Genomic DNA, 27,256 nt, shown 5'->3' with positions numbered 1-27,256 from the left:
TCTTGCTCTGGAGGGTTTGGAAATTTCCTGAGAATCTGGAAAAGGCTTTTTTCTGCAAAGTACCTACCATGCATGTGGGCCATCTGCCAGTGGGGGACATTCACCTTCTTGTTATTCCTCAAGGCCAGTGGAAATGTGACAGCATCTCCAGCAGCAAAGACCCCTGGGATGTTGGTCTGCATCATCTGCAGGGGGGAACAGAGGTGGGCATTAGTGGGGTTTGCACTCTACATGAACAGAAACTCCAGAGCTGGAGTGGTCCAGTGCTGCCACAATCCCCCAGAACACAGGGAAAACCTCTGCCTGGCTGCGGGACCCCCAGGGGAGATTTCATTCAGCCTTCTTCACTTTCAAATGAGAACACACAGGCAGGGACCTACAGTATCCCTTGGCCAGTGGGTTATAGAGTAAAAAGAGATACGGACTGGTGTCCTGGAGCCCCTCTCAGAAGTCTGAAATTTGTTGGTGTTTGCAGATAGAGCCCAGCTTATTGCAGGCATGAGCATAAGCTCAGTGGCACTGAGCCCTACCTCCCAACACACTCCTTTGCCCATTGCACCAACTCCCACCAGCTCCAACACTGCTCCCATCACAGTCACTGGTGGTAGGGAGAAAGGATGAGATCCTTTAGGATCCTTGAAAAGATGGATCTTTCTCATTTTTTTCCCCTTTAAATATCCACAGCACTCCAGGACAGCTCAGAGCCAGACCCAAGCCAGAGCATCCAGGTCTCAGGTTTGCACACCCCCACTTGCAGAGGGGGGTCCCAGGCACTCCTGGTGACGCTCCCAGAATCTTAGCATCTCACTGAATATCCTGAGGTGAAAGGGAACCCGCAAGGGTCATCAAGTCCAGTTCCTGGCCCTGCACAGGCCAACCCAAAGAATTCCAAAACTCCAATTCTGCCAATCTTAGCAGATAAAAGGCTATGAAAAGCCCCTGGCAGCAGTTTGGAACCCTAGGGAAGATCATCCATCAGAAGAGCTGACCCCGCTCCTCCTGCTCTCCCTCCTGTGGGGGCTGCCCCTGGGCTCACCTTGTTGACCACGATGAAGCCCTTGGAGTCAATGTTGATGCCACTCTGCTTGAGGAAGCCTGTCGCTGGGACTGCGCCTGGGGGAGAAGCCAAAGGCTGCTGCTGCAGTATCTGGTGTTGCACAGCCCTGGAGGATGATCCCAAAGCTAGCGGTCCCCTCCTGCCAGGACAGTGGGGCTGCCCCCAGGGACAGGCAGCAGCTGCTCTGGGAGTGTGGAGCAGGGCCAGGTATCCTATAGAGCCCCCACTGCATCAGCCTCTGGCCCCCCAGGATCCCTGTCCTGCCCAAGCCACCAGTGTAACCTGCCCACCGCCCTTTTCCTTTTCTAGTGCTTGGAGATAATTTTCAATTTAATTCTCCTTTATAGATATTTTGAAAAAAATTATATTTAGAAGGGAACCTTCGAGTTTCCAGCCAGGGCTCCTCAGCCTCCCCCCAGTCTGTACATTTCCTTCACCTTCCTTCTCCTTTTTTCATCATTTTTTTACCTCTAGCCTTTTCACAAATCAGAGTAGCCAATAAAAACAACAAAACCAAAATTAAACTAATTCTGCTGCATTTTGAAAAGAGGGGAGGAAAGGGAATTCCCCCTCCCCACCCCCCCCCTCCCCCCCCGCAAGTGTACAGGAGAAAAATATCATATTCTATGGGGTATTTTTTTATGTTTTAGTATGAGATACATTTTTGGTTGTTGTCAGCAGCAATTAAAAAGAAAAAAAAACACATTAAAAAAATTCTGTTTGGGGAAGCTTTAATAAAAAACAACTTGAGAGGATGAAACTGCTTTAAATGTTTTTTTTTTTTTCTGGAAAACACAAGTCCACTATTACTTCCAAAATATAGTTTCAGTTGCATTTTGTGGTGGGGGCTCCAGAAATGCCCCTTTTAGATATGCAGACTCATGTGGCCAGCAGGGCTGGCAGACCACTGCCAGTACACCTGGCCACCCAGCCCCAGGGACCTCCTGCTACCATGTCCCCTCCAGCTTCTTCTGCCAAGCAGAGCCCTCTCGCCCTGGCTGTGCACCCACACAACCCTTACCAACACCCACGACACAGACGTCAGCACGCAGGACCTTCCCGCTCTTCAGCACAACCTCCTTCAGCTGCAGGAGACACAGGGGGCGGGGGGCACATCAGAGTTATTTTAGGGACAAAATCCCTCTGTAGCAGCAGGAAGCTGAGCTGGCAGTTTGCCTCGTTTGTGAAATGCAAATTGACCATAATTCCTTAGAAAAGCAGCAGGAGGTGAGTGGGAGCAATGGAGCCACCCCACACATCATACTGGCGCACATTTGCTCACGGGGGCTAAATCCAGGAACATGAATTTCAGGGGATAGGAAATAGAGGAGAGCAAAACCCCACCAGAGAAGGGAATGACAGCTCTGGGGGATGCCACAGCAGTTCCCCTAGGGAGCCCCTGCCCACCCCTTACCTTCCCCTCCTGCTCCCGCAGCTCCGACACCTCTGTCTGCATGTAGAACTTCACCCTGTTGTTCTCAAACATCTGGAGGGGGGACAAGGGACAGAGTAGGAGACATCAGGACCCTGAACCACCCCTGGTCCTGATGTCCTGCTGCCCCCAGCACTGCCTTGCCCACCCTGCAGGCTTGCCTCGATCTGCACTGCTAAGAGGGTCAGCATCCCCACATCCCCAACACGGCTCTAAAAAAAGGTGCTCCATAGCATGTGGACCATGATAGGGAAGACACAACCCATTCTCACTGACCGCTGCCATCACAGCTTTGTCAATAAATGTGAAGTAAATTAATTAGTGCAATAAGTGAAACAAGCAGAACCTGCTCTGTTACCAGCCCCCCGAGATGGGAAAGCAAGGTCACCTTCATGACAGCACGGCCAACCCTCTCCCCAAAGAACTTCTTGAAGGGGACATGCTCCAGCTCCACCAGGGACACCGAGTGGGCCCTCTCTGCGAGATAGGCAGCCACCTCCATCCCTGAGGAAGAGAAACAGGTCCAAGCAGCCACGTTAAGCCACCCAGCACTGCCCTATGCCCCTGGCTGCAGCTGAGGAGCAGCCTCACCCACTCTGACTGGGGAGGCTGGAGCTGCACTCCTGGGACAACTGGGGAGCCACCAGTCCTGGTCACACCAGGGATCCCACCAATTCAGGTATTCTTAGATGTAGGTTTTAAAGACCAAAGGGAGGAACTGGCCATGAAACCCCAAAGTGCCCTGGGAAGAATATGGAATAAGGGACCTCAGCCAAGGGAAACCTTCCTCCTGTGGCTGAGACCACCTCAGCTGTGGTGTGAAAACAGCTCTTGGGAGTAGCTGTTTTCTCCCATCAGAATGGTAGAATTTTGGTGCTGGGAATTGCATGGGAACCTCCACCAAGACATTTTCTACCTATGGGGTTTTTTCGTGGGGGTATTACTTCTAACTGGGCAGTGACAAACTGGGAAAGGGACTTCACCCATCTGCAGGCAGAGGTGGAGGGCTAGGACAGGGACACAGGCCAGGCAAACGCTCACCCAGGAAGGATGCTCCCACAATCACCACATTCTTGCTCGTGGCCAGCTTCACCACACGATTGGCATCTTCAGGTGTCCGGATGTTGAAAACATTTTCTATCTCCTTGCCTTTGCAGCTGAGAGTTTTGGGCCTGAAAAATGCTGAGGGTGATACGGCTGCTTTTCTCAACTCCATGTGGCTTCAGCCCCCAGTCAGGACTGCAGATACCCCTGCCGGGGCTCCAAGAGCATTCCCAGCTTTCCTTTTTTCACCTTTCTCCAGGCTGGAGACATAACATGGAAAAACCCAAATGCTGCTGGCCAGTGGTGGAGTAGGGGATGCTGAGCAGCCACCCTGGACCCCTGGGTCCCGGGGAGCTCCTTCCTGGGGCAACCAGCACAGGACAGGCATTGCTTTACAAGCCTATGCTCATTTGCTGGCTCATAAAATTTTCAGAAGCTTAATGGAACACAGAAAACTCACTCTGTCCTCCAGCAGTGCTTTGGAGCAAGATATTGAAAGTTTGATAAGGCTCTGCAGATGCAGGCTCCAGTCTCCATTCCCATGGGCACACTGCTGATGCTGTAGCAGCTTACCTGTGCCATCCCCAGGCACTGACTGGAGCCCATATATTTTTACATATCTGGCCCCTGCATACCTGACTCACATCTGGAAAAGAGACAGAAGATCCTAAATAATTTAAGTACCCTAAAAAACATCTGCCCAGTGTACCTGGAGCTTGTGCATGAGGATTTTGAAATTATTTCCAAGGGCTTAATCCTCTTTTGAACCTAACTGGGTGGCTGGTGCACATGGCATTTTGGCTGTGGTGCTGTACACCCTAGTACCAGCCATTCACACCTTGTGGCACTGGCAATGACTGGTGGCGCTTTGGTTTCCAGTGTGAGTCCCTGCTTTGGCTATTCTACAGCATCCCTTCCCCAGATGATAAATTATGCAGGGACTGCATTTGCCCTACGTCATTTTACGACTTGATTAAGGAACACAAGGAAGGGGAGCCAGGATGCCTCATTTTCAGCTTAGACTGCCAATTTTGACAAACCTCCAAATAAAAACAAACTGACCCATTACTTCCAGGGCACAAGTGACAACAGCAGTCCGGGGTGATACTCGGCATCCCAGCACATCAATACCACCTTTCCCTGTGGCTGGACCAGGTTCTGTCCTGAAAATTCCTATCCTGGGGCCAAGGCTCCCAAAGGGTCTGTTAGAATGGGGCAACAGCAACCCCTAATTAAGGCTGCAACAGCAAAGTGTTAAGCCTTAATTGCTGAGAAAGATCTTAAAGGTTGGCAGAAAATGAAATATGGAAATTCAGAGGGATGAATTATCTGGTTGTCGGGGTTGAGGGTTATCAAGGAGTTAAAGGAAGAGTAATGTGGCAAAAATGCCCTCTAAAAAGAATTAGGATACTTCCACTTTGGAGCTTTTGTTAAACAAAATATGTTCAAGGTCCTGGTATCATCCCTGGAAGTGTCCAAGGCCAGGTTAGATGGGGCTTGGAGCAACTTATTCTAGTGGAAAGTGTTCCCTGTCCACAGCAGGGGTGGGTCTGGATGAATTTTAAGATCCCTTCCAACACAAACCATCCTGTGATTCTATGATATATGATGTAGATATATATGAATTAGATAGATGATGATATATAGATGTAGATGTAGAGACATACAGACATTTCAGTATCTTTTGTGTTCCTTGACTTCTCCATACTCAAACAAGTTCGGTGTTCAAATTCACCTGCCACATTTCATCCCTTATCCCCAGGCACAAGCTCCTCACATTCTCAGGTAAAACAGTTTCTCTTGATCTTTAAGATGTTGTCCATAGCTTACGTGTTTCCCGTTGCTATCAGCAGCTTGTTGTATTCCATCTTAAACCCATCCTTGAACACAGCTATCTTGCTCTTGACATCCACGGCCACCACCTAGAATCATTCCTAAATAATGTTAAGGGAAGAAATCCCAGATTTTCACTGAGCTCCCAGCCCAATCAACTTGTCTGTCAGGTTTTAGTCCTCCATGTTAGTTTTAGTCAGTTAGTTTGCTGGTTTTAGTTAGTCTGTTAGTTTTGGTTCCCCCTGTCCACAGCTTGGCTAACCCACACCTTAAATATTTCTAGTTGCCTTTTCACAAATCCTTGACACTCTCCCAATATAAATAAAATAATGGGGAGAAATATTTAAGCCATCCTTGTCTGCACTGTTTGAAGGCTGATTATCCTTATCAGATGGTGCCTGGTTCCCCAGATCCACATGAGGAATGGCAGGTAACAAATGATGGTCACCACAGATGGCCACACCATGGTCACGTCCAGGGTGTCCTTCCTGCCACAGGAGAATTGCATTAGCTGTGTTTTGAGCAATCACAGGCAACCTGAACTGTGGGGCACAAAGTGGGAGGCTGGGGGAGACACAACATTCACACAGTGGCATCCAGTGAGCCAAGAACAGAGACAGTGGCCACATTCCCTGAATAAAACCTTTGCATACCAGCACTTTCCTTCAGGCACACACAGGACTCTCCTTACCTGCATTTCAGTCAGGACTTCAATGTCATAGGTGCAGAAGAACTCCTTGGGGCGCAGGGCAATCTGCTCAGGGTGGGAATCCATTGACTGCAAAAAAAGTCACATTTTTCTGATCTTTTTCTGTCAGCTGCTGTGGGTTGAACAGGTGAGTGGAGAAATGACTGCTACTAGCACAAGTCAGCACTTGTTGTATGGAATGGCTCTACAGGGCTGGAATGAAAGCCTGTTCAGGTAGGAGTTGCCTGAACAAGAGGCTGGTTTGGGCTCTGGTGCCTTCTCTGCCGGTTCGGCATGGGGCTGGTGCTGAGTGGCTAAGGCAGGACCACAGCAAGTGCTTCTGAATGTCAGCAAAGCAGCCACAACTGCAGCCCCTCCCAGCACACACAGGTTCACAGGAGCAAGAGAAAAGCCTCATTTTACAACACGGGTGGTGAGGAACAGTTTGCACAGGAAAGCTGTGGCTGCCCCATCCCTGGAAGTGCTGGACTGGAGCAACTTGGTCTAGTAAAAGGAGTCCCTGCCCACGGTGGGGGGTGGCACTTTAGGGATGACCTTTAGAAGTCCCTTCCAACTCAAACCATTCTATGATTATTTGGAAAACAGCCAGTTACCAGGGCAAATGGAAGCTAGAAGAGCAGTAAGAACAAGGATATACTTTCAAAAGCACCCAGGTTGTGCTGCACAAGTTCCATTGAATGCTGAAGCTAGAGGGTGGGCCCCATATCTGCACATCTTCAGCTGCAAGATAAAGGTTCCTGCTTTTCCCAGCCTTCCCTGGTCACTGGGGTGAGATGTGCATCTTCTTTACAAACAGGGTTGAGCCTGAACTCATCTGTCCTACTGACTCTGTGGACGCAAGCTCAGACTCAGGCTGAGGACAAGATGAGCATCAAGTGACCTGTTGGGTATGCAGTCTGCTCCCTGCTCCAGCGCATCCCTCCCTGCCTGCAGCATAGCAGGAACAGGCATGGATGCCATGGTCAAGCCCTGCAACAAATCAGCAAAGTGCTCAGCAGCAGCATCTACTCATGCCACACAAGGATGATGTTTGGGCTTGACCCAGGAGCGACAGGGGATGCAGGAATCAAGGGTTTTTCCATTCACCCATGGGGATGGATGTGCAAGATCCTTCTCCCTGAAGGTGGCCCGGTCAGGGGCTGGAATGAGCCCTACAGGACACTCGCTTATTCCAACTTCAGACAATGCTTTGCTCAGGAGAGACTGGTGTCACAGGACTCAAGGCAGGGGAAGGGTCATACAGGTTTTATTGCAAATTCTTTAAATACTCCACATTTACAGAGAGAAACACCTGACCCCTCTGTGCCAGTGCGCAGGGAGGGCAGAGCAGAGCAGTGCACAACCACCATGGCTTTTGCTGCTGCTTGGTGCTTTGGGGACAGTAACAGAGACATGGCAACACACAGGGAGTAAGTCATGGTCCAAAGGGGACAAAGAGAAACAGTCCATCGGAACCTGGGGACAGACTGATAACAGGCGTTCAGCAGGGCAGAGGAAGGGCAGTGCTGCAGTTTCAGGGAGCAAGAGCTCTGCTGCTTACAGAGTTAGCACTCCTTCTCCAGTGGCTTGTACAGGTTCAGTCCAACTCACAATAGGATTAAGGAAAATTCCATTTTTTTTCCTACCATCTTTCCAAAAATTCTGCCTTCCCTTCCATGGGCTTTGTGCACCTTCCAAAAGCAACTACAGCCACAGGTGTTTAGTGGAGGATTTAACAAACCATGTACAACAACTCCGGCATATGAAATGTTCTTAGTATTTAACAGAGAGAAGAAGAGCCAGTCTAAGACTCATACATGGGGATAAGTGTTTGGAAGAGCTGTCTGGCTGGGACAGGGACTCTCAGATTCTCCAAGCTCCCCAGCACAACCCCTGTGATGCTTGGATGCAGGTACCAGGCAGCTGCACCTCACCCCAGGCAGGACTTGCAGAAGCACAGAAATGGCCTGAATGCTTCCAAACAGCCATGTGCATGTTTGCCTGTCTTTGAAAATCCCTTTCTTGGGTGCTGGAAGCAGAATTAGATACTGTGACTGTAGAGTACCAGTCCCCATGGATAAGCATTCCTGACACGAGGATGAACACATAGTTCACCTTATGTTATCTCCAAGCTCCAAGGTCAAATGCTGCTGTCCAACTTGAGCTGCTGTCTGACATCAAGGAAGGTTCAGGAATCAGCAGCAAAAAATCTGATTAAAGATCATCCTGTGTCTATAAACTGGAATGCAAAATGGGATGTGTGTCAGAAAAAGTGACCTTTGCACAAACATCAAGTTATCAAGTTGTGATGACAGCTGAGAATCATCATAATTATGGCACAGAGCATCCCTGGGCAGCAAGAAACAGGCACTAATAAAAAACCTGGTAGACAACACCATTTTTTACATGCCCCATTTCATTGCCTTAAAGATTTTGATCCAGAAACACATTAAGAAGATCCATCCAGGTACAAGCTGGCTAAGACAGCTACGGTTAGATCTGTGAAGAATCATTATATGAATCATGGAATGGTTTGGGTTGGAAGGGACTAAAGGCTTATCTCATTCCAATTTGCTGGGACACCTTCCACTGTCCCAGGTTGCTCCAAGCCCCATCCAACCTGGCCTTGGACACTGCCAGGGATCCAGGGGCAGCCACAGCTTCTCTGGGCACCCTGTGCCAGAGCCTCCCCACCCAGACAAGGAAGAATGCCCTTTTTCTACCGGAGTACTCTTAATTCAGAGTTTGAACAAGTCCTTTTTTTATATTTCATATTTCAGTCACAAAGAGGGAAGAAAATTCAAGGGAAAGAGACAGGATGACTAAGGAAACAGAACCTTGCTGCAGCAATGAATAATAGCAGGGGAAGGTCCTAGAGAAAATTTTAAAACTGGGGAGGAATGTGGCATACCCAGAGTGATACAAACCTTACTGAGCTTTGGTCTATCATAGGGCAAGTGTCTGTCCATGGTGCACATCACAATCCGGTCAGAGAAACCTTCCTGGCGCAAGGTCTCTGCACAGACCAGCCCAGCTGCCCCTAAGGGAGAAGGACACCAGTGACAGCCATGTGTATGTGGCCTTGGGAGGTTTGTGCCCTTCTCTACTAAACCCACTGGGGCCGAGACCAAAATCACTATCTCCACCAGCCCTGGCCCCACTTCACAGCCTTTCTGTTTGGGGTTTTAGGAGCTCTCCTGGTTTGGTTTTTTTTTCTGTTAAAGGAATTTTCCCCATACTGTTGCTAGGGGGACAAATTGCTGGGTACTTCCGAAAAACAAAAGAGGTGGCTATGGGGGTGGGGTGCATCTGGCTACTCTTTTGTTTCACCTGGGTGTGCGGACAGTCGGTCCCCTGGGCATTTGGACAGAGAGAGAGGCTGTTTTCTTCGGCTGCTTTTCCTTCTGCCAGAGAAACCCCAGGATCCCAAGCCTGCCTTCCCTGCCACGCTCGGAGCAGGGTTGTGGCCGCCCTGCCCCCGCCCTTGCTTCGAGCCTTCGCTACATTGTAGCCCTGCTCAGCCTGCCTGCCCAGACATCCGGGGGGTTCCCCGTTTGGATACATCTCGTCTGCCATCTGGGATTTGTGCTCGTCCCTGCCGTTCTAGCCTGCTGCTCCCGAGGGTCCGGCCGGACACCGGGATCGGCTGCCCAGGGGTTTGTGAAGCCTTTGTTCCATCCTTCCCTGGGATCCCAGGGCACCGGTGCCGCGTGCTCCCCCAGCTCGCTCCGGAGCGCCCCCTGCAGCCGCGGGGGAACCATCGCACCTGCCCTGCTCACCGGGAGCCGCCAGCGCCCCTGCCGGCTGCGAGCGGAACTGCACCGAGGGGAAAGGGCCTGACAGCCGAGAAGGCTGGGACTGGGTTTGTGATTGCTGTTACTGCCAGAGTTGTTGTTGTTTGTTTGACTGGTTATATACATATAGATATATATTAGTAAAGAACTGTTATTCCTATTTCCCACATCTTTGCCTAAAAGCCCCTTGATTTCAAAATTATAACTCGGAGGGAAAGGGGGTCGCATCTGCCGTTCCAAGGGAGACTCCTGCCTTCTTTAGCAGACACCTGTCTTTCAAATCAAGACACTTTCCTAACTCAAACAGCTCACATGGGAAGCCGGTTGGAGCAGATGCACAAGGCAGGAGAAGGGACACTCTGTCTACGGACTGTAACATCAATCCTTTTGTCTGTCCCTAAACTGTCACAGACCCACAAAGAGCACACCTGAGGAGTGCTGCTAATGCCTACACACCTTTCACAAACTCCAGGGCACCCTTGGATTTCTCTAGTTAGGGAAGGGTCTGCACACCCAGCTCCTGGTGAATTTATGGCCAAGCACAGAGAGCAGGGAGTCCTCCCTCTTCCATGGCCAAGGTGTTGGTTGTGTGACTCACTGCAGAGCATTTTCCATGCTATTTCTTTAAGGGTTTTTTGTTCGCATGTTTCAATCACAGGAAAAAAAAGGTTAAATCGAACAAAAAGCTGCCTTGGGACATGCTGTCCCGCTGCAGCCAGGCAGCCTGGCTGGCACGCCCCCTTTTCCCTGGCTGAACTGGTGAGACTGGACAGCTCAGATGAGAAGTCTGGAGTCTCTTCTCAGCCAAGGAAGCCTCACTCCATGATAAGTGTTTTTAGGGCCACAGATTCTGTAACACCACTGAGAGAAGATGGACCGGGACCATATCATGGTTTGGTCCATCAACAAGACACTCCCACTGATGGAGCTGGGGGACAGTGGAAGAAGAGACAGGTGGGTGGACATCTTGTACATGCTGCCAGGAGCAACCCAAGCCAGAGCTGACGCTGTGCTGATGTTAGGATGACCCTCACATGAGCAAGGGGCTGCAGTCAATTGCTCTCAGCTCTGCTGGGCATGGCTGGATCACGGTTCCTGCCATAGGGCTGGATGGGCAGTCTTTCCCCAACACTTCTTCCTCACAATTCCAGCTTTGAAATCTCCTTTGGTGTCCACCAGAATAGACTTTGGTCTTTAAAAGACCTGTAAATTTATCTGGTAATGCCTGAGAAAGTTTCTTCAGCAGTGGCTAATGTTGTCTGTGGAGTGACCTCGCTGCGGATTGTGATGACTGTCCAGACGTGACCCACACCAGGACATTTCAGCTGACCTCAGGGAGCAGCATGTCCCACCCTGGCATTCAGTCAACAAAGAGCAAGGGCACAAGGAAGGGAAAAATGTCAGCCAGCAGCACGGGAAAATCCAGTCAGGCTGGTTTTCCCCTCTACTCAAACTATGAGACTCAACTTAGATGATCCTGATTTCCACAACTTGGATCTGGTGACCTTGGGACTCAAGTAAGAACAACCCATGTGCCAGGAGCAGATGTTTCCTCCCAGTCCCAGGCACAGTAGCTCCTGTCCTCCTCCCACCCTCCATTTCACCACAACACAGCCCAGCCTTGGCATCTAACCCATTTCAGAAACTTGGTAGATGGGCTTCACCCCATCTGGTTTTCTACGAAAATGGCAATACACAAATGCAGCTGGGACAAGAAGGAAGGGAGGGGAGAGGGGAGGGGAGGGAAGAGGAGGGGAGGGGAGGGGAGGGGAGGGGAGGGGAGGGGAGGGGAGGGGAGGGGAGGGGAGGGGAGGGGAGGGGAGGGGAGGGGAGGGGAGGGAAAGGGCTTGGCAGCTTTGTTATTTTTGGCAGGCATCTGGTATTTCCTGGGAAGGTGGAAGAAGTTCTCTTCAGAGAAGCACCATGAGGTAAGAACTCTGGAGCTGCAATGGGATGAGATGGTGATGTGCAAGGTCCAAGAGAAAAAGGTGTATCAACATCACAGGGACTTGAAAAGACTTTGCACTCATCATCCATGGAAATCAGGGGTTGCTGATGTAACTGGGAAGGGAGTAGCAGGAAGAGGGTTCAAGGTTCACTCCAAAGCATGGCAGCAGGGAACTACAAAGCTCCACAGACTGGACCACAGGGCACCTTTGGATCATCAGCATGTAAGACAAAAAGGTTCAGGAAGACCCTCTGGTCTGACCCTTTTCACAGGGAGGAACGCAGGACAGGTGACAGAGGGTGCAGGGAGCACAGACACCCCCTCCCTGCATCCCTGCCTGGGAGGGGACACACATGGTGGTCCCAGCATGTGCCACCCTTACCTGCACCAATGATCAGCACGTTGGTGCTGCTCAGGTTGTAGTTGCTCAAGGAGATGCACTTTGCCATCATCTTTGTCCTCCTCTGTGTCTGAAGAGCCTGTGTCACCACCAAGAAGAAGAAAAGTAATTGCCTTTACTCAACATTACCCTGGGCAGCCAGGCAGGGATGGGGACAACTGCAGTAGTGCCATAAACCAGTTTGGATAGGAAAGGAACAACCACACCCTTGTACTGAACAAGGACCAAACCCCTGCTCATCCAAATACCATTCCAATGTCCAGTGCACTACCCCTTACAAGGTATAAAAGAAAAATAAATCCATCATCTTCTGCAAAGCCATCCAGTTACTCAGAGGCGGGGTGGTGGTGGGGCAATAGGAAAAGCAGGTTTGTCCTTGTGCAATTCTGCACCAAAGGTGAGACAAGAATGAAGAAGCTCTGTCAGGAATTTTATCCTGAACCTGAGCAGAGCTTGTACATCTGATAACCAAAGTTGATGGACTTGTCCAATCCACCAGAGCACAGCCATGGAGCTGTGCCAGTGTAGCCCTGCTGCACAGACTCCCTGTTCTCAGGCATTACAGGCCAAAATCTGTTCCTGGTAGAGCAAATAGACTCAGTTTCCCCTCATCACATCCCCAGATCAGCTGAAGTGCTGCCATTCGGGTGACGTCTCTGGATCTAACCCAAGTGCTACAAGGGCCCACTGGGGCTCTGAGCCACTGGATTTGCACATGCACACATACAACCATGCATCAAAAGAAGGCTTTTCCTGGAAAGAAAGATGGCAGTGGCCTGAATGGGCTTCATTCTGCAACCCATCAGGGCATAAGAGCCCTTTCTACCCCTGCGTCAGTTTCCTCTCCAGCAGGAGCTGAGGTGTGGGCTCAAGAGGGAGCACAGGTGGCCTCTGTCATCACCATGTCTCATTCAGACAAGGCCAAAAGGCTGGTGGAAGAGGCCTCTTTCCATGGGCCAACTAAATTAAAAGTTGCTCTACACTTAAGGAAACATAGGACAAGTGCAGGACAAACACCTGTAAGACCTGAAAGTATGAAGAGCCCAGGCCAGGTGTCCAGCAGCTGTAGGGAGGCTGTGTGGGAGGGGGACACAACACCTCTGCCCTGCTCCACTTGTACCTCCATATAAACTGGATACTCACAGATCCCTCTGCCCAGGCCACAGGATCAAAGACAAGCATTTCCCCCCACCCCTATGAACATACAGCAAAAACTGAAAGCATTTGCCTTGAATTTTGATGTCAGTGGCCCCTTACCTGCTTGCTTGCTCGGATGTATACCTTCTCCTTCTCAATCTTCACCTGAGGGTGACAGAACAGTGCTGGTTTGCAGGGCAACAAGGCCTCCTCTGGGCAACAGCTAAGGAATGAGGGGGAGTGGCACCGGGTCACTTGTAGGAGCAGCTCAGGCCATGGCAGGGCTCATCCTAGCTTGAGGCTGTGGGATCTCCTGCCTCATATCAACCATGCACCAATGCTCAGTGTACAACATGATTTCTATCCCAGGCTTACGTATGGTTTCTCATTCCCACCTCACTCCTGCTCCAGATACCTCCTAGACTGGACACTCCCAGGTTCCCAGGAGGTGTCTGATGCCTGTGGGTAGAGGAGCTGCAGGGAGGAAGGAGCTGGATGAGGAGCTGCTCTCCACTTGCAACACCAGCACATGCTTGGAAAATGTTTGGTCCATGCCATAGAATGTTGCTTATCCCAATAAAAATAGTCATCTTGTGAGTGACACCAAGCTGAGTGGTGTGGCTGATGCTCTAGAGGGAAGGGATCCATGCAGAGGAATGTGGGCAGGCTGGAGAAGTGGCCCAATGGGAACTTCTTGAGGTTCAACAAGGCCAAATGCAAGGTGCTGCACCAGGGTGATATCCTGATAAGGGATAATTCACCTTATCAGTCCAGACTAGGGGATGAAGGAATCGAGAGCAGCCCTGAGGAGGACTGGGATTGTTCAGCCAGGAGAAGAGAAGGCTCCAGGGAGACCTCAGAGCCACTTCCAGTGCCTTAAGGGGCTCCAAGAGAGCAGGAGAATGACTTTGGACAAGGGCCTGCGGTGGCAGGACAAGGGGGAATGGCTTCCCACTGCCAGAGGGCAGGGTTAGATGGGCTATTGGGAAGAAATTCTTCCTGTAAGGGTGGGGAGACCCTGGCAGAGGTCCAGGCCAGGTTGGAGTGGGCTTAAAGCAACCTGGTCTAGTGGAAGGTGTCCCTGCCCATGGCAGGGCGTAGAATGAGATGGGCTTTAAGGTCCCTTCCAACTCAGACCATCCCATGATTCTGTGGTTTCCTCTGCTGCTGCAAGGACAAGGATCTCACCTGGAACCTGGGTAAACTATCCAAGCTGGGAAAGTCCTCGATGTCACCTGTGCTGATATTGAAGCAAGCTCCATGCCAGGGACAGCGGACTCTTCCTTTGGACAAAATCCCTGCAGAGAACATGGTACAGCAGTGCCAGCAGTGCCCAGTGGACACTCAGAAGGATGCTTCCCTGTCTTTCCCAGGATCCCACCTTCAGCAAAGTGCCCTCCTAACCCCAGTTTTGGTGGCCCATCAATACACAGCCAGGCCAGCACTGCCTACTGCCATTGTTTAGGCTCAGGGCAGAGACCTGCCTGAAGCCTGTGTTGAGAAAGTGCCAGAATGCATACTTTTAGGTGCCAAGATGGGAAACCACTGCACCTCATCCCACTTCAGTCAATAACATGAGCAACATTATTTTTGCTACTGAAAGGATTCCATCAGCCCAAAGAGAATCCTCTTTTCCTCCATGAGAAGAAGCTCCAGCCTTCTGAAAGAAGTGATCTTCTGAAGAAGAAGTGATCAGCAGTGGTGGCTGCAAACCAGAGCTGGCAAAGTGCTCTGGGGAGTTTTGTGCAACTCCAGCTTGCTGCCCATGCCTTCCCCAGCCAGAAGATGCCCAGGTGATGCTGAGTGTGCAGTACAGCACTGCTCCATGCTTGGCACCATAGTCAGGGGGCTGTCCTTTGCCCTGTAATGCCCTTGGTTGCTCTCCAGGACATGATGCAGACTGACCTTTGACCAGCGGAGCCCCATAGTGGGGACACTTATGTCCCACGGCGTGGAACTCGCCACTCTCCTTGATGAGCAGAGCCTTCCCGCAGCCCAGGTCCACTTCCCGCATCCTGGGGAGGAGGAATATGGAAACAGATGGCAGGGAATCCACCTCACAGCAGATGCCTTCACTCCAACCTACAATCCAGCCCTAGTCCCACCAGGCTCCCTTTCTCCTTCAACTTGCTCACTACTGGCTTCAAGTGACTACAGGTGTGGGTCATTCCTTGTCACCAAGCCAGCTTTGGAGGTGGCTCTGCTGTCCCAGCCTGGGGCACATCCAAGCCAGGCCATTGAGTGGCAGCATCTAATTTATTCATCATTGTGCCAAGAGGTGGCTCAAAGCACCTCCCCAGCTGCTGGGGAAGCTAGTAGTGGGAGCAAGAAACCAAACTGGTTTTACTGCGACATCAGCTCCCCTCCTGGCCCCAGCAGCTCAGCAGGCCCCTGCTGGGCTTGTGTTCAGTCTTTCAAACAAAACATAACATCTCCCAGAGCTGAAAACCAGGAGAGGTGACTCTGAACCTTGGGCTCTGCCTCCCACACCTCAGGGGTTTTTACTCTGGTCCTGGCCATGCCCCAGAGTCACTTTTCCTGATAAATCCCTCAGGACAGCAGACACCTGTGTGTGACCTTCCTGATGTTTTCCTCAGCTGTTTTTGCAGAATGGAGCTCACACAGCGACCTTCCACCGGCACCAGGTTCCTGGCCCCTGCTCTGCTGGGTTCAGCTCTGCTCTGCAGAGGAGCCAGCAAACCTCAAGCCATTCCTATGAAGGGGTTCAGGTTCTCTTTGAAATCTCCCAGTTGCTCACAGAACAAGGGGGAATGGTCTTAAACTAAAAGAGGATCAGTTTAGATTACATATAAGAAATAAGTTTTACAATGAGAGCGGCATTGTAGCAGGATGCTCTGCCTGAATGAGGTAAGACAACTCAAACAATACCCAGTTTTGCAAAGCTGTCAGTGGTGAACTGAGATGGGGTGTCATGCTGCTTTTGGTCTTGAATTATGCTAAATCCAGTCTGACTCATCAACCTCAAAGTTAAACATTCTGATAGAAAGAGGAAGATGGGGCAGATATGGTAAAGTATCCTTATGTAAAAATGCTAAGCTGGCACAGCTGGCTTGCAGATATCTGACTGACAATGACTTTTTACTCTAAAAGTCCTGTCCCACTTACAAACAACAAGTTCTTCTAACATATCCCTTCTTGGAGTGTGTGTGGAGTTTCCTCCCTGGCGTGGGGATGCCCTTCAAGGTCACTCCTCAAGACTAAGCAAAGGAGATTTTCCCGTGGTCGTTGGTCTGGGTGAGTGACATCAATCTCTATTTCATAGTTGTGGTGTTTTTCTAGCTTTAATATAATTACTTGAGTATACTCTACTTTACTCTACTCTACTATTAGTTTTAGCTTTTATTCTGTATAGTGAATAATTCTGATTAAGATCTTTCTGTCTAATCATTTACCATAATAAAGCATTCATTTTTATACAAATATATGTGTTTTGCCATCCTTATCCCTGCAGGACAAAGTTGTAGAAAGGTTCAATCACACCTTTGTCATTCCTTAGACTTAAACCATTGGCAATTAGGGCTAGGATTGGATCTAGCCACACCCAGGCTCCTCTTGGAGAAGGAGTTTAGAAAGCCAGGGGGTCCTTTCTGCACCTCCTAACTCAACAAAAGCTTCTCTCACAAACTTTGTCTGAAGCTCCCACTCCACCTGTGACAAATTGACATAGTCAGCAGGATGGCAAATAATTTTGAGAAAGAGACAAAAGGTTTAACAGAGTATTTACAGCGGCAGAGGACATCCATTGACATTGATAATCTTTGGTCAGTGAACATCTGGTATGAGTGGGAAAGGATACAAGAGAAATTAAATAAAAAATGGGGATCACAGGAAGATAAAAAAGGAAGAGGTATCTTGTCACATACTTGGATTATGCTTAAATGCTGCATGGCAATGCAGAGAACAAATTATAACAGACACTAATAATCTGAGAGATGAAATAAAAGAAAAGACAGAAAACATGTGCAACGGTCTTTACAGTATCAAAATTACCAATTTAAGCAACAGTTAAAGTAATTCAAGGAAAAGACAAAAGCCTTGGAAGAAAAATTAAAACTGACATCATAAAAAGCCCCCAGTGTTGAAAAAATGTGAAAATAGTATCGCCTGAAGATTGGGATGGTGATTTTTGGGAAAGCCCTGATGAAAATGCTGATGAGGGAGAATGGAACTCGGATGAAACAACTGAACCTCCACCTCCTAGAGAGAAAGAGGTTCCAGATTTAAAAATGAGACATAAAATTAAGACCAAAGTGTCCAAACAACCCCAAGAAGGTCAGAGGAGGAACACGAACAGAACTACGCCCTGGGACCCCCTGCAACTGGCAAATCTACAGGAAAAAATATGGAAGAAAACCAGGGGAGTCAGAAACCGAGTATTTGTGGAGAGTGAGTCTCTCTGGGGAAGCTAGAATATTACTGAATGGAACTCAAGCAAAGGGATACTGGGAGCCAGGAGTCTTATTAAATCTGGGACCTGAGCCTGCCAATCAAACCCATTCAATAACCAGCGGGGCTGCATATTGGGCAGGAGGAATAAAAGTTATGGAAAGAGGAGAACCAGCTTCCATACCCATACGGTCACCTAATGAAATCTCTGCTGCTGTTACAAAGGCATCTTTGATGTGAAAACGGAAACATCCCAATCTCCGCAGAGGTGGGTCCTAGTATATTAAGACTTCTATTGAGAGGAACCCCTGCAATGATAGAAATTTATTTAGTGGGGTGATGAGATGGAATTAGAAGAGATGTAATGCATAACGAAGCTTTACAAGATCCCCAGGCAATTATCCCCATATATACGTGGGCAAAATTCTTGCATGGTTTGGAAACCAGAGAAGGAAAATTAGCTGGGAAAACCATTCTGGAGAGCAAACTCAGGCTATTGAGAGGAGCCTAAAAACTTAAATGCAGATACCTCCAGAATGCTGGGTGAAGACTTTTAAACATACCCCACTCGAGAGAAACAGAAAATCAAAACACTGATCACTTCCAGGAAGAGTAAAAGGAGCTGTAGAGGATGGCAGTGACCTTAGGGGTTCCCTGTGATGCCCTTGGGGGACAGTCCAATGCAGGATAGCAGACTTAGTCAAAGTGGTGGAGGATGGGGGGAACACAAGTAGCAGAAAGCCTCCACAGGAAACGCCCTCCCCCCCACCCTTTTGAGTTAACAGAAAAACAAAAGGAAAAAAATACTAAGCTCTGGGTGAACTTTGGGCCTTCTCACCCAGCACATTATGACCTATCAATGGTCTGATAAAGATGGGCCCCATATCTACTTACCAGTGGGACCTAGAAAACAACATTACTACAGGAGCCCAAATATCTCCAATCACCCCCACAGATGCTGAAAAAATAAATTTAAGTTTTAAAAGAAAGAGAGTCCATCTAACAGGATTCAAAGGACAAAGTATTACATGTTACACTGTCAAAGTACGTTTATGGTTACCTGGGGGAAAAATGAATGACCTCACACACATTTGCAATCACAGATCATGAAGAAAACATTTTAGGATATGATATCCTTAAAATTGCAATTGCTCAACAGGAATGTTTGCTCATCCAGACCCACAAAAACTCCACATAATAAATTTTCTGGAAAAAAATAGAAAATTAATCTATTAAAAATTAGGACAAAGGGGTATTATATTTAGGACACATACCCCATATAATTCTCCTGTTTGGCCAGTGGGGAAACCAGACACGAGCTGGAGCTTAATGATTGATTATCGGTGGCTGAATGCCAACATGGGACGACTCATCCCAAACATTGCCAGTCTCAGTGCCACCCTGCAAGCAGCTACACATGAATGGATGGCAGTTCTAGATGTAAAAGACGTCTTCTTCATGGTTCCATTTCAGGATACTGGAGAAGTCATACTCCTGGATTTTCTACAGAGCAAGACCACTGTATGCATTAATGAGCAAAAGCCAGACTTGGGAGAGTGGCTTGGTAGTCACAAAAGGCTTTACAAATGCTAATAGAGGAGTTAAAAATATATTCATCACTTGGGGCAGTTCATTCCAATGATCCTATAATAGCTGAATGGGTTTTGCTGAACATGGGACTTACTGTAACATGTTCCAGAAAGGCCCACACAGACCTATACAACCATTAGGGTTCAGTTCTGCAGTATTAAAAGATATTGAGAAGAGATACACTGACTGGGAAAAGGGATTATTATCTCTGACCTGAGCTTTTAAACAAGTAGAAAAAATTCAACAGCACCAATCTGTGCTAATCCAAAGACCTTTCAACCTGCCAGCCAGTACTAAGAAGGGCTGTGCTCCACGAGGTGGAATTGCACAAAGACCAACAGCACACAAATGGTGTGCACGTGTCTCAGGAGTCACAGGTCAGATGGATATAACTGAAGGGCCAAAACCTGCAAAATTACAGATAGCCATGATCCCAGATATGCTGGCTTTGCAACAGCTACATAAGCCTAGTGCTGTACTTGATGTTCCTGCAGTTATGTCATACTCTGAAGTTAAGGATCTCTGGTTCACTGATGCCTCAGCCAAACCCATTGATGGTAAATGGAAGTACAGAGCAGTTACCAAGGGAACGTCATGAACCGTCATGCCAGGGGAGGCTCAGGCTGGATATCAGGGAAAGGTTCTTCCCCCAGAGGGTGCTGGGCACTGCCCAGGCTCCCCAGGGAATGGGCACGGCCCCGAGGCTGCCAGAGCTCCAGGAGTGTTTGGATAACACTCCCAGGCACAAAGTGGGATTGTTGGGGTGTCTTGCGCAGGGCTGAGAGTTGGACTGGATGATCCTTGTGAGTCCCTTCCAGCTCAGAATATTCTATGATTCTACAGATGCGCTTCTGAGCAATCTTGTGTAGTGGAAGGTGTCCCTGCCCATGGCAGAGGGTTGGACCAGATGGCCTTTAATAGCCCCTTCCAACCCAAACCATTCTGATTCAATGATTCCATGGTGTGGCACCTTGGATCAAAGCATGATTAGCACAGCAAGAATTGTTTACAACACTGAGCTTGGCAGGTTTTAGGCTCACTGGGCCACACATGCCTCCTTGACCAGCTAAGCCAGGATGAGATTCAGCCCCATCCTGGCCAAAAGTATCTTACTGCTGATCATGCACCTTGTTTGCAAGCCAGAAAGAGCTACTGAGCACACCCATCTGCTGAATGAGTGATTGATGATGCCACTAGCACTGAAAAGTAGCATTTTGTAAAATCCTTTCTACCACCCTTGGGTTGTCCAAAGGGTGCTCCATAGCCCTCTGTCCCAGCAGGGATAAACTGAGCAATACACACCTCTGCACTGGCTGCATGCAGGTGAATTTGCCCACAGCATCTCCCAAGCATGTAGGGATATTGTGCCTCCTCCTCGGTGCCCAGTCACTCTGGCTCTGCCTGCTGCAGGCTGGCTGGGCACAGGCTCTGCATTGCAGTTTCAACACATGCTTATATTTGCTGGAGTTCCCATGCCCTGCCGACTGTGTACAGACTGGGCTCATGTGGGTAGCCATGTTACACCCGTCAGTGGCACTATCCACTGGAACATGGGTCTTTCAACCATCCATCATTCCCAGGAGGCTGCTCATTGATCCTCTCTGCAGGCTGGAGATTGGGGTGCAGAAGGCTGCAGCACTGAGGCCTCCACTCCTCCACCTGCCCAGACCTTGGCCAAAGGCATTTCCACAGCTTTACAGAGCATTGCTGAGTGACACTGATGTTGCTCTGCACTGAGCATGCGTTTACTCTCTGCCCTCTCACAGTACCTCCGCCAGGTCGACCAGACCTTCCTCTCAGCATATCCTGTCTCTTCTCACCTCTCGGATGCTCTCTTTCCAACCAACAGCCCCGACATACCCTGTGCAATCCATGGTCTTGCCTGAGACACCTCTTTCCAATGCAACTACCAGCAGAACTTCCCCAGAGCAGAGTCTTCCAGCTTACCATGGAGGAAAGTGAGAGTTGAGGAGAGAGCCCTCATTTTGCATGGAGCTGCACAGGGAGCACAGAGCTGCTGTTCCCTGGAGCCAGAAAACCTATCCCTACACAGCTTGATGTTTATCTGGAAATCCTAGTTGCTCCCATTGTATGAAGAGGACCATCTCTACAGCTATCCCAGAACATTGCCTTTGTGGTGCCAAGCACATCACCCACTTGCTCAAGGAAGTCAATGGCCATGTGTGATTCCGGAATGCTATTCATGCACACCAGGTTTCAGGGTCTCAGAAGAATGGGACAGACTTTGCATGCTCATTCTTTCTCAGATAACATCCCAACTCTATCCCGTTACTTGCCCCCAGGCTACACTGACACTTGCCCCACCCTGCTTCGAAGCCATGGAGATGAGAATGGGGCTCAGCCCACCAGCACTCCTGTTACAACCTCAAACCCACCTCAAGCCAGACTTTGGGCAAGTGCTTCACCTGCATCAACTGTCCAGTGACAAATGCTCAATTTCCCAATTTCCTTTCCACCTTGGGCGAAAACCAGCAGAGTTCACCATGCCTGCCCTTTGCCCCAGTAATTCGGCCACCTTGCTCCTCAGAGATGCAGCTCTGCTCCCTCCCCGAGTAGGACACTTGGAGCTCTTCCCTCCACACAAGGGGAACGGAGCAGTACAAGTCCTGCTGCATTCCTCAGCTGATAAAACCTGTTCAATGGCAACCATAACTGCCTGGGAAGATATGATAAGATAAGTTAAAGAATTTACAGCTTACCCAAGGAGCTGTGTGAGCTGAGAGAGTCAAAAACAAGACCTGGTGTCTTCCAGCCAGCACACAGCCACCTGCAAGGCTCCCATCCTGCACTCACTCCAGAGTGATCCAGAGACTGATTTACACTGCCCTGCACCCTGCTAAGCTGTTTACTCAGTTGGGAATTTGTTCTGTTGTCCCACCCCACTCCCCACTTGGGAAGCACCAGCTAAATCTCAGCTCTGGCCTGCAAAGGACCTTTGCTCAAGAGCTGTGGGAACACTGGGGGCTGTTTTCTGTTCCTCCAGTTAGCCTGCTGGGAGGCTGGCTGGGTACAGTTGCACCAGGTTATCCCTCCAGTATCTTTCTGGATCTCAGTTCTGCTGAGGCCATGCTGGTAGCAGAAAGACAGAAAAGTTGGGCAGAAAGCACACCCTGTGCTTGCAGACTCCACTAATGCAAGGCAGTGGTGCCTGAAGCCTCATGCCAGAACCCTGCACTGCTGCCATGCCCACACACACCCCTGCCCAGCCCACTCCTTGGGAGAATCATCTTGGAAAATCCCTCTGCCTACCAGCATGAGGGGACTCCTCTGGCTTGGCCCATTGCTTACATGAGCTGTGGGACCCTGACACAGCACTCCTATCTTGACCTGGACTCAGCCTGCTGGAAAACAGCTATTCTAAACCTAAAATGTCTGAGTGTTGGTATGTCACACTCGTAGCATGTTGCAGCAGCTGATGCACATGGGACTGGCTCCCCAACCGATGCCAGTTCCTAGCCCTGTCTTTAGCTGAGGAGTTCCCTACTATGGCCACCTGCAGCCATATTATGTTCTCACAGGCTGCAGCCAGCTCCTCCTCACCTTCCCTGCAGCCACAAGAGCTCTCCAAATCTTTTCATCTATCATACTCCCTGCTCCCCAGTCAATCTAGCTATTCACACAATCACAGGGTGGTTTATATGGCAAAGGATCTTAAAGACCCTATCATTCTACCCCATCTTCTACAGACCAGGTGAGGCTGCATCTTGACCCTGGAACAGAACCCTCCCTGTGCAACCAGTATTTCCCAAGACAGTCTCCCCCTTTTGCTTCACTCTACCTTCAAGGCAATTCCGGTTACTGCCTGTGCTCTGCCCTGCTCCTCTCCAGCCCTGCTGCCACTGCTCACCTGTACAGGTGGCAGTAGGTGACCCACACCTCCACATGTCAAATCTCCTTGAGGGATATGTTGTATTTCTCTGTTCCTCTGCATCACCTACCAAATGCACCCACATCCTTGAGCAAAAACAATCCCACAGATGGGATTTTGTCTTTTCTTGAGGCAGAATGGATCCAAACTGACTTCCTTAACACATTCTTCACATGCACCATGGGGACTTTATCCCTTTCTACAGTACATGGAGGTTTTGATTGGGCAGGGCCAGCTCGATTGGTAGAGCCTCTGGCATTAACTGACAATGCGGCTTTCACTAAACATAGATCTCAGTGTCTAAAGGTCCCACCACCCACTGATTTCAATGTAGTTTTTAACAGTGCATTGCACCATTCCACTTTCCCAGGGGCTGGTGCATGACAGGGAATATGGTACACCCACTCAATACCTTGTTCAGTGTTTATAAACCCAGCTCCTCCGAACCTTAACAGAGCCCAGGTGTTTATAAGGCTAATTTTAAAATGAGTCCCATTGTCTGACTCAATTCTTTCAGTGCTGCCATGTTGCCACAGGACTTGTTTCTCAAGGCCCAGAATGGTGTTCCAGGCAGTGGTATAAGGCATGGGGTACATCTTCAGCCATCCAGTCATGCCTTCTACCATTGTCAGCACATAACGCTTGCCTTGGCAGCAGGTTTGCAGCATGTGGTGCAGTCAATCTGCCAGGCCTCCCCATACTTATATTTAGACCACCACCCCCCAGACCACAGGAGCTTTACCCACCTGGCCTTCTTGATCGCAGTGCACTTTTTACAAACGTGGATTACCCAGGATATAGTGTCCATGGTTAAGTCCACCCCTCATTCATGAGGCCATGTTGCACCTTTTCCTTGATGGCCTGAGGTGTTATGGGCCCACTGAGACAGAAATAATTCACCCTTATGATGCTAGTCCATACCTACCTGAGACACTTTAATCTTGGCAGCTCAATCCACCTGTCCATTGTTGCGACACTCTTCAGTGCCTGACTCTTATGGACATATGCATCCACAGGCTTTGACAGCCAACTCCTCTGCCCAGGCAGCGATGTCTTGCCACAGTTCAGCAGCCCAGATTGGTTTCTCTCTGTGCTGCTAGTTGGTCTTCTTCCATCACTCCAGCCACCCCCACAGAGCATCTGCCACCATCCACAAGTCAGTGTAGAGGTAGAGAGTTGGCCTTTTCCTCTCATTCAGCAATATCCAAAGCCAGCTGGACAGCTTTCAACTCTGCAACCTGACTCAATCCAGCTTGTCCCTCAATACCTTCTGCCACTCACCATGTAGGGCCCCATACGGCAGCTTTCCATTTTCAATGTATCCCTGCAATAAGGCAGGAACTGTCAGTGAGGAGAGCACTTTGCTTTTCATTTTCAGGTAGCTGATTATATGGGTGGGGCCTCCTCAGCACATGTCACCTTCTCCTCCTCCTCTTCTGATGGCAGTCTGAAATTTTCACCTTAGGGCCAGTTCCTGATGATTTCCAAGATCCCAGGGCAATTGGGGTTTCCTGTCCGAGCCCGCTGTGTGATCAGACCAATCCACTTACTCCAGGTAACATCAGTGGCATGATGTATGGCAGGAACTTTCCCTTTGAACACCCAGCCCAGCACTGATAGTTGGGGTGCCAGAAGGAGCTGTGCTTCAGTGCCAATCACTTCTGAAGGAGATCAAACCCCTTAACAAGCTGCCAGTATCTCTTTTTCATTTGGGGCGTAACAGGCCTCAGATCCTCTGTATACCTGACTCCAGAACCCCAGGGATTGCCCTCGAGTCTCCCCAGGCACCTTCTGCCAGAGGCTCCAGAAGGACCATTCTTCCTGGCTGTTGTGTAGAGCACATTTTTCTTACCCTGTCCTATCCTGACTGGCCCAAGGACTACTGCATCAACAATCTCCTGTTTAATTTGTTGCAAAGCTTCTTGTTCTTCAAGACCCCATTTTAAATCATTCTTCTCCCATGTCACATGATAGAGAGGGCTGACAATCTGACTGTACTCTGGAATATGAATCTTCCAAAAACCCACAACTCCTAGGAAAGCCTGTGTCTCCTTCTTGTTGGCTGGTGGGGACAAAGCTGCTAATTTTTTGGCCACATCCATTGGAATCTGACATCCTTGAGAGAATACCTTTCCCTCACACTTGACAGGAGCCACTTCCAGAGGTGAGAGTTTCTGTCCTCTTCCCAATCCCCTTGTCAGTGCCCACATCCCAGGGCAGGGATCCCAGTTCCTTGGTTTTGCTACCATCTAGTTCCATAGTGTGGGCCATGATATCCCAGCAGTGGAGCAGCCAGATCACATGGGGCACTCCTGACTGGCAGCTGAAGTGTTTTTGGATATCTCACAACTCACACGGGGATAGGGACCAGGAGATTGTCTCTGGCCCTGCCTCTTCCTCCTGTTGTGAGGGCCCTGCTTCCTCTTCATCCCTCACTAAGAGAGCTGATTTTTGCCTTGGATGTCTTCTTCCATAGAGGGGCAAGTGCTCCTGGCATGGGCTGTTCCTCTGGTTCAGCTGCAGTTGGAGTACCCATGGTGCCTGTTGCTCTGCTTTCCTCCTCCTCTCCCTGAGGGTGCTGTCTAGTATGGAGTACTGTCTGATAAATAGTAGCCAGGGCCCAACACATTGCGTAACTTTGCACCTCTCTGGAATTGCCACAGCATTTTTCTTTCAAATATTCCCCCACTTTATCAGGATCCTGTAGTTGCTATGGGGTGAACTTCCAATCCACTGGAGCAGAACAGTCCTTCAAAAGCTCTCCCATTTTCTGCCACATTCCATGCCACTCATGACTATCCAGCCTTGGTGCAGATCTCTGAATGACCTTCCTAAAAGTCTCTTTTGTAACTCTAAACATGGTATGGACCACACTGAGGAGACCTGGAAGACTTAGCAACAAGAACATGCTTTCCTTGATATCCAGGGGAAATTCAAAATCCTGAAAAGCTGTTATAACAGCTGTTATAACAGGCCTGAAGGAGGAAAAGGGGGTGAAAAACTGGGGAAAATCATCCTCCCCTGTTCTCCCCACAGACTGGGTATGATTATTAATGGCCTCCTGTTACAGTGGGGATACTGTAACACGATGTACCAAACAAGGAGGCTGTGGAAAAGAAATATATATGGACCGATTCTTGATAGATGTTTCAGAGATGTTGATTTCTCCAGCCACATGGCTGGAGGTTGCCGAGGAACTGTCCTAGTCACGGGACCGAGGGTCCTTGCCCGCGCAGGGAAACACAAAACAACCAATGGGGAGCGAGGTTGACCAGGGGCTGGAGAAACCCCGTCTCTGTGCCCTCAGGGCCCCTCTCCCAGGGCTACATGGTGGGGGGGATGGACTCTGACAGACTCCCAGAGGCAGCACCCCAGGACAAGGCAGGAGATCAGCACTGAATACACATCCCAAATGGCCCTGATTGTCCTCAATGTTACAAGGTCATAAACCGATATGTCACAGTGCACCACAGAACGATCCTGACCCCCCTCCCTGCTCTCAAAAGGAGCACTGTGATGGGCACAGAGAGTATACATGAAAATATAGACAGGGTGAGGTACCACACCCATGTGAACAGACCAAGCAATGTTGTGGCCAGTTGCTCTGTACCTAATACAACAAATGCTTAGATCAAATTTGTTTCCAACCCTCTCTGGCCAGATCTGTTGTTACCTCAACCCTTCCCGTTCCATACTGGGTGTCAAATACAGCTGCTGTGGTTTAGGAATGGAATTCCCCATTTTAGCGCCCCCACTAAAACCATGCTGCTGCTCACTCTCCCTCCCCACCCCACCTGTGGGTGGCTGGAGGAGAACTGGAGGCACAAAAGGCAAAGATCACAGGCTGAGATAACAATTTACTGGAAACAGCAATGAGATAAGAAAACCAACAGTAACAGCAACAATATTAATAACACAAGTGTACAAAAGAGAGAGTGAGTCACACGCCAAAATGCTCACCCAGAGCTCAGAGCTCACCACCCCACTCCCTGTGGCTCGGAACCAGCATTACCCCACTGTACTGTGCCCCACATTCT

General features: G+C 49.4%; 1 protein-coding gene across 9 annotated transcripts in view; it reads right to left on the bottom strand.

The window, feature by feature from the left end:
• The window catches only part of AIFM3 (apoptosis inducing factor mitochondria associated 3), a 66,681-nt gene that overhangs the window by 20,622 nt on the left and 18,803 nt on the right, over positions 1-27,256 (bottom strand). For all 9 annotated transcript variants that reach the window (XR_005603174.1, XM_039560955.1, XM_039560959.1 and 6 more), the window contains exons 4-16: positions 15,239-15,348; positions 14,522-14,631; positions 13,454-13,498; positions 12,179-12,275; positions 8,982-9,094; positions 6,058-6,144; positions 5,364-5,455; positions 3,531-3,661; positions 2,878-2,993; positions 2,472-2,543; positions 2,079-2,142; positions 1,037-1,113; positions 68-185 (exon numbers count right to left, since the gene is read on the bottom strand). Coding sequence is in view for 8 of the 9 variants with exons in the window: in XM_039560955.1 (XP_039416889.1) it covers positions 68-185; positions 1,037-1,113; positions 2,079-2,142; positions 2,472-2,543; positions 2,878-2,993; positions 3,531-3,661; positions 5,364-5,455; positions 6,058-6,144; positions 8,982-9,094; positions 12,179-12,275; positions 13,454-13,498; positions 14,522-14,631; positions 15,239-15,348 (1,232 nt within the window). In the remaining variant the exon portion in view is untranslated. The remainder of the gene's footprint in view (positions 1-67; positions 186-1,036; positions 1,114-2,078; positions 2,143-2,471; positions 2,544-2,877; positions 2,994-3,530; positions 3,662-5,363; positions 5,456-6,057; positions 6,145-8,981; positions 9,095-12,178; positions 12,276-13,453; positions 13,499-14,521; positions 14,632-15,238; positions 15,349-27,256) is intronic.

This window comes from Corvus cornix, chromosome 15 (assembly GCF_000738735.6).
Source record: "Corvus cornix cornix isolate S_Up_H32 chromosome 15, ASM73873v5, whole genome shotgun sequence".
Taxonomy (NCBI): Eukaryota; Metazoa; Chordata; class Aves; order Passeriformes; family Corvidae; genus Corvus; species Corvus cornix.
The sequence above is the reverse complement of the archived record's forward strand: the minus strand, read 5'-3'. Positions and strand labels throughout refer to the sequence as shown.